At 39.2% G+C, this 19220-nt stretch overlaps 1 protein-coding gene across 3 annotated transcripts in view; it reads left to right on the top strand.

Moving 5' to 3' along the window:
• Positions 1-19220, top strand: part of PLPP1 (phospholipid phosphatase 1) — a 90660-nt gene that overhangs the window by 63828 nt on the left and 7612 nt on the right. For all 3 annotated transcript variants that reach the window (XM_043590512.1, XM_043590516.1, XM_043590519.1), the window contains one exon: positions 14669-14726. In XM_043590512.1, coding sequence (XP_043446447.1) covers positions 14669-14726 — 58 coding nt within the window. The remainder of the gene's footprint in view (positions 1-14668; positions 14727-19220) is intronic.

The following is a 19220-nucleotide window of genomic DNA, read 5'->3' as shown; positions in this document are numbered from 1 at the left end:
CAGGATGTAATGCAAGGTGAATTTCAGATTGTGTACAACTAGCTTTGTTACTGAATGATCTATCACTGGCCACTAACTCAGGGAATGAGTGGGTGAGCCCTGGTGCTACTGGGGCGGATTGTTCTGTGCCAGGAACCCCAGGGGGGCTGGACAGCTCCTGGCTAGGTTTGCCAACACTGACCTCTCTGCCAGCAAGATGGACACCTACAGTGTTATAGAGAGAGGTTGGGAGCATACATGCAAGAGAGCAGGCAGGGAACACGTGATTGTGGGTTGTGGTCACTATAGGTTCAGCCCATGATCCATGACCAGGGAAGGGGACGAGTGGGGTATGGTCATTCTGTTGCTATCAAGGCTTTTCTGGTCTGGCGGTTGGCCTATTCAGGTCTTTGCAAAATGTCTTTGTCAGTGACTTAAGAAAGTGTGGTTAGAAATAAGCACTGTGGCTTTTCATTAGAGCATCAGTTAATTGGTCTTATCTATTTCTGGTTTTAACAGTTGGGCTGTATAGTGGAGCAAGAGAGCTCACTAACAGCTGCTCTATTTGTGATAATACAGTATAGAAACTGTTGTTTTTAAGAGATGCACTTCTCTTTTCTGGCTTTATTTATTAAAAAAATATTTTTTTTAATGTTTGTTTATTTTTGAGAAAGGGAGAGCATGAACGGGGCAGGGGCAGAGAGAGAGGAAGACAGAGGATCTGAAGCAGGCTCTGTGCTAACAGCAGAGAGCCTGATGGGGGCTAGAACCCAGGAACTGTGAGATTATGACCTGAGCCAAAATCTGACCGTCCACCAACTGAGCCACCCAGGTGCCCCTTTTGGCTTTTATTTAAATTACATTTGCTTAAGCATAGCCTCAGTGTTCCTGATCATTTCTGAGTGACTGGTCTTTGGCTATATAAATCAGATGTTCAGTACAAAGTCATTTCTTTTGGATTATGGCCACTTTATATTACGTAGATGTTTACTGGTGATATGTTTGGTCGAATGTGAGACATAATTTTCCTTTTGTCTTTCTTTTAAAGCAACCCCCATGCAGGTAAATAAAGGTAAATTTTGAGGGAGTGCCTCAGTAGTGAAAACCCATTATAATTAGACTGATTAGCTGTGGTATAAAGTATCTGGTAAAACCTGCTTTACGCTCTGAGAGAATGGCTTCTTCTGTGTGGTCTAATTGTAGACATTACAGGATAGTTTATCTTTCAGAATAATTCAGGTTTATCTATACTTCTCATGTGTATCAGTAACCTAGAAGACAGCCTTTGTCTTCGTCTTATATCTACATGGTAAAAGCAATATATAGAATAAAAGAGGGAATGATTAAAACAATTTTTTTTAAGTTTATTCATTTATCTTGAGAGAGAGAAAGTACAAGCGAGGAAGAGCCAAAGAAAGAGGGGGAGAGAGAGAATCCTAAGCAGGCTCCATACTGACAGCACAGAGCCCGAGGGGCTCAAACTTGGCAAACCATGAGATCATGACCTGAGCAGAGACTAAGGCTTAACCTACTGAGCCACCAGGTGCCCTGAAAGAGGGGATGATTTTAAAAGATCCTCCACTCTGTGAAAGGACATTAGGTATTAGTGCATTTAAAAGGAGAGTGACTTCAAGGCCAGCACCTCTTTCCTGCCACCTCCTCTGTTCTGAATGTTAGTATGTGATACTTTCAGTTGTAGCTGTGACTGTTACCTCACTCTCACACTGACTCTTTTTGCCCCACTGTTTCTTTTTTTTTCTTTCTTTTTTTAATGTTTATTTATTTTTGAGAGAGAGTGTGAACAGGGGAGGGGCAGAGAGAGAGGGAGACACAGAATCCAAAGCAGGTGCCAGGCTCCCAGCTGTCAGCACAGAGCCCGATGCAGGGCTTGAATCCATGAACTGTGAGATCATGACCTGAGCCAAAGTGGGATGCTTAACCGACTGAGCCACCGGCCATCCTAAGCCCCATTGTTTCTTACACTTTAGTCACATTGGAATCACATGGAGGGTTTGTTAAATACATAGAGCTGGGCCTCAGCCCTAAAGTTTCTGATTCAGTGGGTCTGGGGTGGAGCCCAAGAATTTTCATTCCCCAAAACTTCCCCGATGGTGCTGTGGATCCTAATCTGCGTATCACAGCTTCAGCCTATCTCTGAAGTTACTAATTTCAACTACTAATTAGTCCTAGTCACTGTGGAAGCTACCAAGGTGTGCAAGTTGCTCTCGTGGTGTTGCGCAGGGGCTGCTACATGTTTGGAGATTATGTGTGTGATAGAATGGATACAGGCTTGAAGGTATAAAGATAAAACCCTCAATGAAATCAGAGGGTAGTCATACCACTTCTAGTAGAGGAGGCAATTTGGAGGGTAAGGTTTGAATGTGTAGAATTAGGGTGGGGTATGTATTCAGGTCCAGGAGTGACATGATCAGAGTCAGGCAGGCAGGATTAGGGTATATAGGCAATATTTTAGTAGACTTAATCTACTGGTATCATTTTAAAAGGGGGTTTTGTTTGTCACTTGTTAATTTATAAAGGCAATCTGGGGCATTTAAGGCTAAGGAAACTTTTACTTTGTTCAGAAATAAAAACAAAGTTACACAACAAGATACCTAGTTAAATAGCTAAATATATTCTTACACATAATTTTGATTTAGCCTGTGTTGCATTTATGCATTCCATATAATTTTGTTTTAGTGTGGAATAAAAGCAAAAGATTTTTTCTCCTTTGAGATTTAACTTGGTGTCTGAATCTCTTTTATGAATGCAGAATTAGTTGCCTTGACATGTGACTTTATTTTGATTGATGTGCATACTTGCAAAGATAAGATCCCTTCTTTACGTTTAGTGACTTCCTACCACGATTTATTGGTAGATATATGTACGTCATAATGTATTTTAAAAAACAGCCCTCCTACCCCCAAAACTAGTAACAGTCATGCCATCCACTTCACCCTTTTTAAATGGTAATTTAGAGAATTAATTATGAACAAATATATCAGCTTTGGGCGCTTTGCGAAATTGTCCTTGGATTTTCTTCTTAGTTTTTGAGTTAGAATGTAGGAGGCAGTGGATATATTAAGATGAAAGAAATTCTTAGGTTTTGATAAATCAAGCAGTGCTGTGCATTAAATATTAAAAGGTTACTAACTCACATGAACACATCATCAGCTGATTATTTTATCTTGATGCTTTGTACCTTCAGCCCTCAACAAGTACAAAAAGATCAAGATCATACTGTGCATATTCTTGATGCTTTGTACCTTCACCTTAGAACTCTTGAATTCCACATTGTCAGCTTTGAAATATGAAAAAAAAAGTTTCATAGATATATTAGTGAGTACTTTTTCCAGATTAAAATATAATGATAAATCTCATAGATGGAGTGGTGTAAAGCTTGAGTTTCCATGCAGAATAAATGTGAACAACATGCATTAAGTATTTGAATTTTATTAGAAAATAAGTATTTTTATTGAGAGGTTAGGATGTGAGTTGCATTTTTGAATAGTAAAACAAGCATGACTTTGGGGTTGTGTTGGCTTATAATTCAGAGATCACTGAAATCTTTCTTCATGTGATTCTTTCTTTAAAAAATTATTTAATTTTAATTTTTAAAGAGAGAGACTGTGAGTGGGGAGAGGGAGAGAGAAAAAATCTTAAGCAGGTTCTGCGCTGAGCGTGGATAACTATGTGGTGCTCCGTCCCACAACGCTGGGACCATGACCTGACCCACAGTCAGAAGTCAGACACTCAACTGACTGAGCCACTCAGGTACCCCTTTTCGTGTGCTTCTTAAAGAAAACAGTATTTTTCTGTTTTAAGTAGCTTTTGTATTGAGGCAACAGGAAGACAGGAAAAGCATCAGCATTGGTTTGATGTGACTATCTCCACAAAGTGTCCAAACTACTGACTTAAGAGTATTCCTACTCAGTAAGTTCAAAATTATCTTTTTTCTCATTCCTCTCCCTTTGTCATTCAAAGAGTGGTCCTCTGCTCTGATCAGCAGGATGGACATCCCCTGTGAGCATGGTAGAGAGGCGTAATCTTGGACCTCACTGCTGGCTGACTCAACAAACCTTATTTTATGTAATAAATGAACTTAATATATGCACTCAAGCAAGATTATAGGATTGGTTAACTTTTCTTTTGTATTTGTATCCTGTTAACCATTATTTTTTTTCTTATGTAATCTATGGCAACTGCAGTGTTTTGCTTCTGAGGTATTGTTTGGAAATTTATGAAGATGGGGAGCTTTCAGAATTTTTGGTTTATTGATGGATAGAAATGAATCCTTTAAAAATAGAAAAAATCTTCCTCCAGGCAGTGGAAAGTAGGATTCAGACAATATCTAAAACCCTTCCCTTACTCGTCATCCTTGTTTTTCTTTTGTGAATGTTCTTTTCTAAATAAAATTTTTAAAGATTTTATTTTTAAGTAATCTCTACACCCAGTGTGGGGCTCGAACCCATAACCCTGAGATCAAGAGTTCCATGCTCTACCTACTGAGCCAGCCAGGTGCCCCTGAGAATGTTTTTAAAACTTAATTGTTTTTTTTAATTAACAGCAGAATATATCTGTTACTTCTTCATTTGTGGATATCATTTGTTCCACTAATCCAACTGCCTTTGTTCATAATGTTAAAAAGATTTCTGGGCATTTTACACACATTATTAAAATGCTTGCCAGATGTATTGGGAAGAGGCCTTAGGTACACTGCATGTTTAAGCTGACACACATTGACACTGCTCACAGTTTCTTACAGAAGGGTGAAAAGAGCAGGGTATTGGATTAGACTTCCTAATTCTCCTGACCTGTGTTGATAAAGTCAGAATTTGTAACCACTGTAAGGGGAAAACATATCAGAGGTAAGATGATAAAAGCAGATAACTTACCTCATGTGGCTTGCTGTGATTACTGGCATAGACTTAGCTAAGACATATGCAGAGATAACATATGTCCTTAGTTTTCTTTTATGCATTTTTTTACAACTCAAAACACAAGATAGTTAAGGTGTACTTCTTGGGGAGTCATTAACCCTCTTGGTCCTTTGGTGGAGGTGGACATCAGGGGAGGCAGGGGAGGTAGATTTGTTTGTGACATTTAAAATATGAAAAGTTGGGGCGCCTGGGTGGCGCAGTCGGTTAAGCGTCCGACTTCAGCCAGGTCATGATCTCGCGGTCCGTGAGTTCGAGCCCCGCGTCAGGCTCTGGGCTGATGGCTCAGAGCCTGGAGCCTGTTTCTGATTCTGTGTCTCCCTCTCTCTCTGCCCCTCTCCCGTTCATGCTCTGTCTCTCTCTGTCCCCCAAAAAAATAAATAAACGTTGAAAAAAATTTTAAATATGAAAAGTAAAAAAAAAGATAAAATATGAAAAGTAAGAATTTTATATTTTCTGGCATAACTACATAAAAATCCATTTATCATCAAGACATTAGATTCAGTTTTAGCTTAAAAAATGTATTGAGCACATACTTTATAATTTATGGTTGATGTAACAGTACTGGGTGTTAGGGCTACAACATGTAGTAAGATGGGATCTTCGGTGCACCTGGGTGGCCCAGTCAGTTGAGCATCCGACTCTTGATTTCAGCTCAGGTCATGATCCCATGGTCGTGAGATGGAGCCACGCATTGGGCTCCACACTGAATGTGGAGCCTGCTTAAGATTCATTCTCTCTCTCTCTCTCTCTCTCTCTCTCTCTCTCTCTCTCTCTCTCTCCCCCTCCCCCCCATTGTCGCATACACCCTGTCTCAAATAAATAATAATTTAAAAAAATAAGGAAAAAAGATGGGATCTCAGGGAGGTTGGGAATTTATCAGCAGTTTTTCTTTTGATTTGCTGTACCTTCTGAATTTTTCTAATGAACATCTGTGATAATTAAAATAAAAAACCCAGATATTCCTATTTATAAGTCTTGTCCTGTCCCTACCCAGCTTTGGGTGGAATGGAGGAAGAAAGTACTACAACAGATGATTTACTGTAGAAGGTGGATTCAGGGATAGATGTGTTCACTGATGATAGACATCTCTTTCCTTTTTGAAGAAAGGGAGATAACTTCAGCCTAGCTGCTGAAGAAAGGTTTCTTGGAGGAAATAGTGGCTGAATTGACTCTTGTGAAGTAATTATCAAAGTTGGGAGGCTCATTCCAGGCACAGTGATGAAGAAACACAGAGACCATGAAACATGGTGTATATTGGGAATTGTAAGTAGTTGGGTAGCAGATGATGATGGTTCCACAGTAGTTGGTGGGCTCAGGAAGAGTCTGTTACTCTAAATCAGCAGTTTGTGCAAGTGAAAGACCTGAAGCAGGAGAGTAAGGTGGGTGTGGTTTTGTTTTTATACTTGTAAAAAATATTCAGCTTTCCTCCACTCAGTTCTAATCTAAATGTACTAACATGGATACCTAAATATTGTATGACCTCAGCTTTGTTTTCTTCTAATGCAGAAGAACTTCAGATACTAAAGGAAGTGTGACTCTCCTGCTTTGTCCGTTGGGTAGAAAGGTTGTGTGAGAAGTGCTGTGGCACTCTGCTAGTCCTCTGGTAACACGAGCTCTAGTGCGATGTCCCCTGCTCTGTTCTGAAAGGAACGGAGAGTGACCTGTCTGGCCAGCTTCCTATTGGGCTCTAATAATTTTGTATTTGTGGGGGCTTTTCCCTTTTCTCTTGCTACTGGCAACATCCACATCAATGCACCTCATCCTTCCTGAGCCTAGTGACAAAGAGTTAGTGGTGATTTTGTGATCTGCATTAGGGTGGGAAGTGGAGTGTGCTAGCCAGGTGGTCACAGGCTTTGCTGGCCTTCAGGTTTTCTTTTTGGGAAAGGCTTGAAAGTAGAGGTCTTGCTTGCAGTCTTGTCTCTGGCTAGCATTCTTCCCCTTTAAAAAACACCCGAGCACTTGATTTAGAACTGGCTTTTCCTTCTATCTATCTCGCTCTGAAATCTACTTTTTAGTGAGGGTAGTCTTCTTTGTTCAGTGTGTTTAAAAAAAGGCGAGGGGGAGGGTAGGAGGTAGGTAAAGCATTACTAGTTGCTGGCATAGGAATGCTTCAGAGTTATGTCCTCTGTTTAATCTACCATTTGCCCTTTGTTTCCTTTTTAAGTCTTAGGTAGTGCTACTGTGGTGATTTGGAGTCTTTGTACACCAAGTCATCAATTTTTCTCTCATGCCATGGGGAACTTGTGACCTCTCTTCCCCTGGTCAGTGCACTTAAGTATGTTTTACCCTTCTGTCAGTAACCTTTGTCACAACCTAATCTCTGCTCATCTGTCAGAGACACAGAGTTTCCCTGTTCAGAGTGTAGAACCATTTATGCCCCAGTCATCTGATTTTCAAGACACACCCAGTTTTACTTTATCTCAGAGTTCTCAGCAACTTTGTACTTTTTAGGGTCCTGCCTTCCATATGAGTCTCCCATAAACAGAAGACACATGATCATTTGTTTTTAATCATCAGTTGGTTTTTTAAATCATCACTTGGTTTATTTAATCAAGAGTTTAAAATACCCTGTACACATACGAATTGTGTCCTGCTTTCTCCCCTTTTTTCCTTTCTCACAGTCCTGCTGGTTTCTCTCCTTTAAGGTTCATGATGTGATATCTACAGATATTAATTAGATTGTTTGGTATATGGTTCATTGATGTTAGTGGCTATGAAGTGGTATTTGATGCTGATGCATTAATATTAATGAATAAAATAGGATACTCACATCTGTTTTATTTCAGATAGGCATGTCACTTTAATATAATATGGCTTGGTTAAAATTGATGCCATATACATTCATTGTAGCTTTAAATGGAAATATAGTAAAAATCATTGTAAAAAATAACTCAAGAAATATATGACAGTTTTTGCTGCTGTGAAATAATTTCTCAGTCTCTGATTGGTTCAAGCAAATAAGATGAATTTACCTGATTTTTGCTGTATTTTACTTAAATTAATTTTGGTTGGGACCATCTTATATTCTTTTGCCATTTATTACCTTCATCTTTGTCTCTGTAACCTTTGGGGGAGAGATATCCTATGGTTCTTGTATTTCTAGACATCTCTAGAAATCTGATTTTTAAAAAAAATTTCCCCCCTTCCAAACACATGTATCAAAATCACATGTTTATTGGCTCTGTTACTTGTAATAACCAGAGTTCATATGCTGAATTTCAGTGGTATGAAATTATGTGCAGATACGTTTCTAGAAACACTTGTGATATTTAAAAATACACATAAATGTCAAGACATTTCATTGAGAGATGTGAGAACAAGCTTCCAGGGCTCAGGTCACTGCTGGGCTCTGGGCGTGAATGTGAAGGCACGGTGCGTGTGCTCAGACACTGCTGCTTGGGGAGAGGAGTTTGGGTGCATGCGTGAGTGTTTGATGTGGAAGAGGTTTGTAGGAAATGTGTAAGCAGGCATATCAGATATTTTGATTATCATTGTTTGTATTTATATATAAAATATAAATATATGTAAAAATATAAATGTGTGTTGTGTGTGTGTGTGTGTGTGTGTATATGTAAATAATCCCTGTAATACCAGGTTGTATTGTCTGGTAATATTACTGTATTATTACAGTATTACTGTATTACTGTATACACAATATTACTGTATTATTACAGTAATATTATCACTGTAAAATGGGAAAGATTAAAAAAAATTTTTTTAATGTTTATTATTAAGAGACAGACACAGAGCACGAGCAGGGGAGGGGCTGAGAGATGGAGAGACACAGAATCTGAAGCAGGCTCTAGGCTCTGAGCCTGACAGAGCCTGACACGGGGCTCGAACTCACAAACTGCGAGATCATGACCTGAGCCAAAGTCGGACGCCCAACCGACTGAGCCACCCAGGTGCCCCTGGGAAAGATTTTTTTTAATCTCCATGTGATTCCTTTCCCTATGACAGTTTGTATGTCCTTGTTTTTCTGTGTATTGTTACATTAAATGTGAAGGTGTATGTTTTATATGGTGTAAATAAATGACATATTTTAAAATGTGCCCTGGAGATAATTTGTCAGTTCACATAGAGTTAATTTAATTCATTTTAGCTAACTTAGAGTATTCAGAAGAATAGTGATAGAACCATTGTCTTCGAGTTGGTGTAGCTGTGTTGCAGCAAACATCTTTGCACTCATGCATGTTTTGCTGGCATAGATGCCCTCAAGTGGAATTACTGAGTGGAAAAATAGGGTGGGTTTACATACAGATAGATATTGTCAAATCACCCTTTGAAAAGTGTGCACTCGGGGCGCCTGGGTGGCGCAGTCGGTTAAGCGTCCGACTTCAGCCAGGTCACGACCTCGCGGTCCGTGAGTTCGAGCCCCACGTCAGGCTCTGGGCTGATGGCTCAGAGCCTGGAGCCTGTTTCTGATTCTGTGTCTCCCTCTCTCTCTGCCCCTCCCCCGTTCATGCTCTGTCTCTCTCTGTCCCAAAAATAAATAAACGTTGAAAAAAAAAAATTAAAAAAAAAAAAGTGTGCACTCACATCAGTGCACTGTGAGAGTCCCCATTTTCCCCATTCACTGCCTACTTGACTCCCCCGGTATCTTAGATGTGAGATTTTTTTTTTTTTTTAATTAATTTTTTTTTTCAACGTTTATTTATTTTTGGGACAGAGAGAGACAGAGCATGAATGGGGGAGGGGCAGAGAGAGAGGGAGACACAGAATCGGAAACAGGCTCCAGGCTCCGAGCCATCAGCCCAGAGCCCGACGCGGGGCTCAAACTCACGGACCGCGAGATCGTGACCTGGCTGAAGTCGGACACTTAACCGACTGCGCCACCCAGGCGAGATTTTTAAAGATAACAGCCTGAGAGCTCATTACCTGAGCATTTAGCACAGCTATTGCTTGTAAAAATCCTTTTGAAATAAAATAGTACTAATACTTGGGAAACTGTTCCTTTGTGCATTTGTTTGGGACATGTTTTAACTTTATTACAGGGTCATTCTATGTTTAAAGGTTACCGCAGAAGGGAAATTTATCATGTCCTTCAAGTTAATTTGCTATTGTGTACACTTTGTAATCAGGAAATAACATTTGGAGAAAATGCCTCATGTTGCAGTTTGACTTCCTTTTACTTGGCCTTTAGAGTGGACAAAGGACAAATTAGTATTCTCTTAAAATAATTTCCACATTGATATTTGGTTTTTCATAGATTATCTAAATTCTTCTTTACATTTTAACTTCACACAAGTTGCCCCGTGTAAGCTTGTACTCCTGTTCTTTCTAATGATTGCTCCCAGATCCCTCGGGAGATGGCAGGATCAGTGCTGCCTCTGGGTCTACCCTGCCTTCCATAGGAGTGGGATCATGGCACAGTGGGAAAGAGTTGTGAGGACTCAGATTTAAGCCTCAAAGTGATGTGATTTTTGAGCCAGTTAATGAACCTCTGGGAGGTTCAGGGTCTCTATGTACAAAATAGGATTGACAGCCCCCACCATGGGGATTTTTATAGAGTGGAAATACTGTGTATTAAATACCTGCACATAGAAGGTACTAGTAGCTAGTGAAGTGGTGGAATAGTAATAATTGGAAACATTTATGAGCATTGACCCCTTTGTAATGAAAAACAAACTCTTTTTGCCAAAGTATATGTGTCCTAGTAAAGTAGCTGATACTAGATAACATTTTATTAGTCCTCATTATTGTTTTAAAAAAGCCTGCCTCTATTTCTGGCCATATAGAGGATTAGAAATACTTACTGATAGACTTACATGTGCCGGGTAATATATTACACCACATATGCATATGTTGGTATGTATTCTGTATTAAAACATATATAAACATAAATAAATAAATCTTTTTAATAAATAGCCATGCTTATGAGAAAGTAAAGGAATTTTCCTGAGGTTGGGATTTGTTAATGCTGTAAACCTTATATGTGCCCTGAAATTATGCGCCACTTTCTGGTAGCCTAGACTGAGTTTGGATGGGCTCTGAACATGGGGCACAAGAGATAAAGGCTGAGGCCAGTGCAGTGTGGACAGAGGGGAGACTCTGGGATAATTTAAGGACTCCCAAAGGGCCACATCCTCCTGGGGGGTGGGGGGGCTGTCAGAAAGAATTTTAACTAGAGGGCCACAGTCACACTGTTCTGGGGCCAGAATTCATACTATGTAGGTGGCTTTAAAAAAAAAAAAAGAATTTTAAAATGGATTGGTAGTGAACCCATCAGGAGAGAACAAACATCTGTGGAAGAACTCTTTTTAAACCAAGGCCTCTACGATTCCCCACAGATAGAGTTCCAAGGACACGAGCTCATAAGAATGAACATCCATAGAAGAAAACTATGCTGAGAGTCAGGAGATAAGACAAACTACAGAAGCTCTCAAAGGCTGTGGATATTAGAATTACCATATGGAATATAAAATAAGTTTGTCTACTGTGTATAAATAAGAGATTGAGAATATAATGTAGGATAAAGAGTGGAAAATGACCATAGGTTTGAAAAAGAACCAAAGGGATCTTTTATAAATGATACATAGTAATGTAAATAAATAGACTGGTTAAGCACATTAGACACAGTGAAAGGGCTCAGAGCTGAAATGGAAGACAGACCAAGATTAAAAGTATAAAAGAAAGGTTAAGAGATACGGAGAGATAGGATGAAAATGTGTCACATGTTGAACATGTTGAATCTCAGAAAAAGAGAAGAGCATGGAGGAGACATAACAGTCAAAGAAAAGGTATGATGGCTGAACCCTGTTCAGCATTGGGTGAAGTATACAAATGAGAAGCCAACGAATACTAAATCAGATAAAGAAGAAGACATTCCTACTAGACATATGATCGTGAGACTGGAGAATAGTGGAGACTTTGGTGTGGAGGTGCTGGGGTTGGGGGCAGTTTCAAAGGACGGGTAACCCAGAAGGGAATGGCAGACAGATAGCTTCTATTTTAATAGAGAAGTAGAAACCGGAAGATAGTCTAATGATACCCTCAAAGTAATGAGAAAAAAAGCATTAACTTACAGTTCTGTATTCAGGAAACCCATCATTCAACGTTGAATGCAAAGTAGACATTTCAAACTAAGAGAATAGCTAAAGATATAATTGGTTTGTGCCTTTTAACTTTGGGGTGTGGGAGGAGGAAAATCTGAGGGAGGGCAAGAACATTGAGATGATTTAGGAGGTTGTGATTCAATCTCCTCATGAGCCCCAAAATACTTCGTAAATGCATGTAAAAAATGAAGAAACACTTTATGTGAGTTGCTTGCTTCTGATGACTGATACAGGTTGGATTTGGCTGTTTTTTGCCTGTTTGCCAGTTGATAAGGCTGAGCATTTATGTAGATGTTGGAAAACTGAGATGGAAGAATGATGGCTTGAGGAGGGGGAGCTGACAGACACAGTAGGGGTGGATGGCTATAAGGCTATGACTTTGGGATTCAGGCCAAGTTTAATGAGCTCTCCCAAGAGAGAGAAAATCTGAAGTTTGGCATTTGGAATAGAATCCCATTCACAGTAAGTTGTACTGTCAAGACTTGTCTACACGCTCAGTTTAATAGTCCATGCCTGAGCTAGTGAAAATAGCTGCATTTCAGAATATATATATTTTTTTTTCTGTAAATTTTCTTTCTGAAAAGACTTTCTTAAGCTTTGATGGAAAGCTGGTGTAGTTATTTATCTGTGTACATTCATTGGAGGAATTATAATGAAGTCAGATAGGTAGCCTAGGATTGGTGGAAATCTAAGAACAGGGTGGTGTTTGGAGGCCAGGACCAAAATCTTAAACATTTCAGTGAGGTTACTATGATGAAAACATTCTGCATTTTCACTACATTTGAGATCTTATTTTATTTTTATTATTTTTTAAAGATTTTATGTTTAAGTAATCTCTACATGCCACATGGGGCTTGAACTCTCAATCCCGAGATCAAGGGTCTTGTTGCTGTACTGACTTGAGCCAGCCAGGTGTTCCTAGTTTTCAGATTTTGTGAAACTACTTATAAAATTATTTGTTCATTTGTGAGTTTCAGACATAAGACCTGTATCTCCGAGAGATTCCAGTAAAGAGATGTATATGGAGTATGAAAATAATTTTATTTTTTGGTGTTTTATTCTGTTTTTAATGGTAATAAAAGTCCGTATTACCATGATCTATTTGATCACTTACTGTGGGTGAAGAAGACTTAGAGGCTTAGGTCAAATAGAGTTCTTATTTGTGTCTTTTAATCCATTTGTTGAAGTCACAGGTTATTGTTTGGCTGATTCTATACTGAATAAAATGTCTGTTTATGCACTTAGAATAAAAAACCGAAACCATTTTGTTTTCAACTAACGAAATCTGACTGAATCAGAACTCTTTAAAACTATCACATACTTTTGAATTTATGACTTTGTAGCACAGTGTACAGTGAATACTCTGAACATAAAGTCTTTGTGAAACTTTGAACTTGCTTGGCTTTGAAAACATTTCTTTGATCGTGGTTGTGTTGGCTTGATAGGATTTGACAGTCCTTGAAATTGGCTTTTATTTACTTATAGGTTCGTCAGTATAACTTACTGAAACATAAAATGTACAGAACTCTGCTCTAATTATCTGATTTAAAGTAAGGATTTGTATTGATCTGTTCTCTACAGCCAAATAGTAAGGCTAAAAGTAATTTATTTTTCTTGTTTTACATAGATTAAATTCACAATAATTATCAGATTTAATCACATAATTCCTAGCTGGTACAAGAAGTGAGAATACTCATTTTCTTAGAGATGTGTCTGATTATGAAAAAGACTATCATAATTCTTGGTAGATCATCGCCAATACAGGCTTAAGAAATCTCTTCTGCCACCCACCCTTAGTTGCATATACAGATTGACATTCTGATGTTTTAAATTCTCTTCGCTGAATCCAGGGAACCAAATTCCTTTTGAATCAAGCAAGGTGTAATAAGTAAAATACTTAAAAGCCTGCCTTTCTTGGTTTTCTTATTCTATGTAGGAAAACATCCTAATTATTTGCTTGATACATCTTTTGCATTTGCATGGAGTACTTTTACTTTGTCAGATGTGTGTGCTTGCCTTTTCTGCATCACTGGCCAGTACTATGTAAGCAGAACTTAGATCATGAATGTTAGTGAGCTTTCCCCTTTTCAAAAAGCGCCATAAAATTAAGTTTTGCAAGCATTCTGTCATTTTTAGGTGGTAAATATTCACATGTTTACAGAATATAATATTGAAAGAGGATTCATCTGGTACAGGACTGTCAGTGTATAATTTTAAAATATATGTCAAACAAAAGCACTTTGGTGGGAATTCTAAGGCAAGATGTGTGCCTGTTTAAAATGCTAAAATGCCACTTTTAATTTTTTAAAAGTGATTTTATTTTTGAAAAGGTAGTCAACTTCTGAGTGTTCCAAAGGAGGTATTACTAGTACTCAGGGACAAACTCTGCAAGTAGAAAATAAAACTTAAATCATGGTCAGTTAAGTTTATATGTCATGAAGTCAGACCATTTATACTAGTTATGGCTTGTCAGGTATTAATTGAGAAATGTTTGTCTCTGCCCTGGAAGTCTCAGTAATAAGACACCCCGTCCCTCAAGACTACAATGTTTCTGTCCTAACTGTCCCTGTTCCCCACTCATCTGATTTCTAAGGTGAGGGGAAAGAGATGTACTTATTATGGCGTAAGATTTAGGATAGCAAGACTGTTATCTGCCTCTAGCAAGGAAAATTGACATTTCTCTTCTTTCTCTTCTAGATTGTCTTTTTACTCGGGCCACTCTTCATTTTCCATGTACTGCATGCTGTTCGTGGCAGTAAGTACTCTGTTTATGGGGGATTATGTACCGCATACAATTCATGTGTTCAGCCTGGGTGTCCTCTCCTGTGTGGCCACCCCTGGCATCTCATCAGCTGTGCTCCATTGCTGGCCGCAGTTGAGAGAATGGATGCCTGTGCTTCTGCCAAAGCCAGTTACAACTGTTCAGAAGTATTTTTGTCCTTCATTTAAAGGTAGCAAACGGACACAATTAGGGAGCAGGTTGCAAATTGAGAACCTTCAGGACTGTAGGGAGTCTTCACTGTTGAAGCAGGTTTTTCCTGACAGCGGTAGAAACCTTATCATCAAATCTGTAAACCTGGTGCTAAGAATTGGTTGATGTGTGCCCTCCCTTTGGGACATATTTCCTGGAACGTAGCAACACCTTCTGTGTAATCACAGCAGGTCACTGATCTGAAATACCAGGCGAAGTTGACCGCTGCTGTGATAACCTTACCCTAACTGGGAGCCCTGGCCCCCTGTGCTTGGCAGGAGGGTGCAGCAGCCTGGCCTCTTTCCTCCTGGCGGCTGCTGGGTTTAGGAGTTGAGTTTTGATTAGCTGATGTGATGGCAGTTGTTGCTTCTTTTTGAGTAGGTTTTATTTTCCTTTCACCTTCTGAAGTATTTCATTGATGGCTTTCCACGGGACTAGAAAGGTTTCGGCTTCTGGGAGAGGCAGTTGCTGCTTCAGGAGCTTTTCATGTATACGGTTTTCAGGTCCACTTCTAATTGCTAGTCCAGAAAGCAGCATGGCCATTTGCACCTGCAGTATACAAAGCTGACGGTGAAGAGTTAGAAAATATTTGCATCTACATTCTTCATACCTAGAGACAAATGTGTATCCAGAGTAGCTTTAGGAAGACCCAGCTTTAGGGCATATACAAGGAATATGTATGTATGTATGTATGATTTGAGAGAGAGAGAGAGAGAGCAGGAGCAGGGGAGAGTGGCAGAGGGAGAGAGAAAGAATCTTAAGTAGGGCTCAATCCCACTACCCTGGGATCATAACTGGAGCTGAAATCAAGAGTTGGGCTCTCAACAGACTGAGCAACCCAGGTGCCCCTACAAGGAGTCTTTAAAAGTCAATTCAGTTGACTTATTTTTTATAATGTTCCCAGTTTCCGTCTGTCTCTGTCTCTATCTCTCTTTATATAAAGTTAAGAACAAATTTCCAATAAATTCCAACAAAGTTCCAACAAATTTTCAACAAAATTTGTTAGAAAAACTCTTAAGAGAGGGGGAGAAGATCTTCACCCTAAAGGATCAGCTGTAACTTTTAGTCTTATGAATGGACTTTTATATAGTTGTGTTCTATGTAAATTTTTTCTCCCCCTTGGTCACATTAAGTGCTATAGAAGTATTTAATGCTTACATATAAGTCCATGATATATATAATATTAAGAGTAGACTGCTGGGAGTTAATTTGGTCTCATTTAGAGAGATTTTAAAATCAATTTTTACCAGAATCCTGCTTTTATTGGAAAAACCAAATTTGAAAAGTCAGAAGAATATAAAAATTACAGATGTGTGTGTTATATAAAATTCAAACCCACAATTTCACAACCATTTCAGTAGAACTAATTTTGGCTTCTTCAGCATTTCTGGATTTTAAGTCTTTTGTCTTAGGTTAATTTAATTTTGTGAGGAAGCAACAGGGTACTAATTCAGCAGAATTTAGGGCTTCTTTTTGAAAACACACACCCAAATGTTTCTGAAAACGTGCCATGAGGAATGTGACTTGTTTGAAGAGAGTAACAAGAAGTACTATTCCAATATCCTCTGTTCATTTATCTTACTAGGAAAAGTTAGCATTCTTTCTAAAAGGAGCCACTGTATATTTTTCTTTTTAAATAGGGCATAGAGACAGGGGGTGATGAAGGCTAGAGCCATTAGTAGCCTGAGAAATCTTCCCAAAGCACAAGTTTGTGACTACACTGATGGCTTTTGAACGTTTGAATGTGATTTGTGTGCCCACAGCCGACCTCACCAGGGTAGGTTTTGAGCTTTGTTAGGTCCTTCATCTGCATGTATCAGTATCTTTTCAGTGTTTAAGGAGAGAGACTTAATAATCTGCACCTGGGTGCTCCAGTTGGTTGGGCGCCCCACTCTTGATTTCAGCTCAGGTCACAATCTCAGGGTTGGTGGGTTCGAACAGTGTAGTTCGTCGTGGGTTCTGACTGTGCAGAGCCTTCTTGGGATTCTCTCTCTCTCCCCCTTTCTGCTTCTCCCTCTCAAAAATAAATTAACTTAGGGGCGCCTGGGTGGCGCAGTCGGTTAAGCGTCTGACTTCAGCCAGGTCATGATCTCACGGTCCGTGAGTTCGAGCCCCACGTCGGGCTCTGGGCTGATGGCTCAGAGCCTGGAGCCTGTTTCCGATTCTGTGTCTCCCTCTCTCTGCCCCTCCCCCATTCGTGCTCTGTCTCTCTCTGTCCCAAAAATAAATAAACGTTGAAAAAAAAATTTTTAAAAAAATAAAAAATAAAAATAAATTAACTTAAAAAATTAAAAAAAGATTAAATAAAAACTTGAAAAAATAAATACTAAGGAAATACATAAATAAATTTAAACTAAATAAATAAAATGTAAAAAAGAAAAAAAAAGAATCTGAGGTTGATACAGATGATTTGCGTTGATACTACTTTAATTGTTGACTCTAGTAATCCTCATGAAGTAGAAGAGGGATGGTTGCCACCCTTTTTATAAATGGAGAAGTAGGGGCCTTGGGAGGCTATTAAGGTCTGTAAGCTCTCTACTGGTCTCTTATTAATCAGGTTCCCTTGGTTTGCTGATTCTCTGCTTGATCTTAACCCTAGTCCAATTATTTTGAAGGTCAGGTGATGACATACATCTTTTACCACCTGTTTTTAATTGTAAAGTATATTCTTAGATGTATCAGTGTCCATATCCTATAGTTTACTGTTCATCTTTGCTCCTTTGACCCTTCTCAAAATAGATGTATATTCAGTCAGATATAAACTTTTACTGAGGGCTCTTCTGTAAAATATAAAACTAATGTACAGAAGACAAAATGATTATTTAGAGGGCCTCAGTGGTAAGCCTGCTCTGTGGACACCCAGGAGCATATGAGGAGGCAAGTTATGGCTATAAGCAGAGGGAAAATTACCGACACTGTAGTTTGGTAATTGGGTATGAGCTATTAGATATAAAGTTATAATGAAAAGTTCCAATAAATATGTTTCTCAGAGACCAAGGCCTTTCTGGAGAAGAAAGTTGGCCGGAGCAGTCGTGCACTGCATTTCACTGACTCTAAGCAGTGGAAATATTTACTTGATGTGGATGTAGGCCCAAGCTTTTATTTCAGCCCCTGAACACACAGATGGCTCCCGCTTTCCAGCTTTCACATTTATATACAACATTTAACCACTCCACCTCCTCTGCCAATTCCTTAGGCAATGACTCATCTTGTTTCCCTAGGCATCTTGGCATCATGGGCCAGTCCCAGATTTGGGTGGAGATGTACAGTCATTTAAATTCTGAGGATGGCTTTTGATAGTCAAAATTTGTCAGGAAATCCTGACACCCAGAAATTAACTTCTACTTGAAGAAGTATCTTAAGAGAAGATATTCCTGACCATTGTTGTTCACCTCTGGCAGGCAGCCCAGCCCTGCACTTCACACAGTGCCAGTCAGCACCCATGAAAACCACCTAGGCTGGCAGGAGCATATGGCCTGGCTTCTTTGCACATAGCTAGTTTCTGTGCTTAGTGATGTCTGTTGAACTAGGCTGAATGCCAAAGATTCCAAATTTACTTGACTGTCCAGGAAAGAACCATGTTATGAGACTGTTCTTTTTTCAGTCCATATATATAAATGGAATGTATTGGAATATACTAAAGGAATGCACTAAAAAATTCTCCCAGCACTGTACTATTGAGCCTGAAATCTCAGATTGTTTATGTCACTGTCTTTTATGAAATTCCTGTATAAATTACCATAGTGGGGGCCCAAGTACCTTAGTGTAGGTGCTTCAGCTAGACCCCCTTCCCTGCCACAGAAAGGCTTGTGTCTGGGTCTCACCACCCCCACCTGCTGTGTTTGGATAGTGTTGCCCACTTGTCTGAATCTGGCTCTTTGATTTCCTTAAGATTTGTACAACCCCTTACCTCTCACTCACCATGTATTACCTAGTGATATTTCATGAAGATGTTTTCCAAGTTGTGAATTAATGCTGAGCATTGGGCAAGTGAACAGAGCCCAGGAACTACATGGATCTTAATTGTAACATGGGATTCTACATCTAAATTTAGGAACTCTGTGAATCCTAAAGATGGTGAAATTGAAGCCTAGAGAAGACTAAACAAAGGTCAGTCTTAGGGTGTTCTCCTGGCCAGTTCTGTCATCAAATGTAGGTGGAACAATATATTGCCTGGCTTAGACTTAGAAGCTGTATTTCAAATAAGTAGAGCAAGGAATATCTCTTTGTGTTGAACATGCTGCTTTTGGTCTAGTCCAGGAGTCGGCAGAAGATTTC

This window comes from Prionailurus bengalensis, chromosome A1 (assembly GCF_016509475.1).
Source record: "Prionailurus bengalensis isolate Pbe53 chromosome A1, Fcat_Pben_1.1_paternal_pri, whole genome shotgun sequence".
In the NCBI taxonomy this organism is placed as follows: domain Eukaryota; kingdom Metazoa; phylum Chordata; class Mammalia; order Carnivora; family Felidae; genus Prionailurus; species Prionailurus bengalensis.
This window is presented reverse-complemented; position numbering and strand designations above follow the sequence as displayed.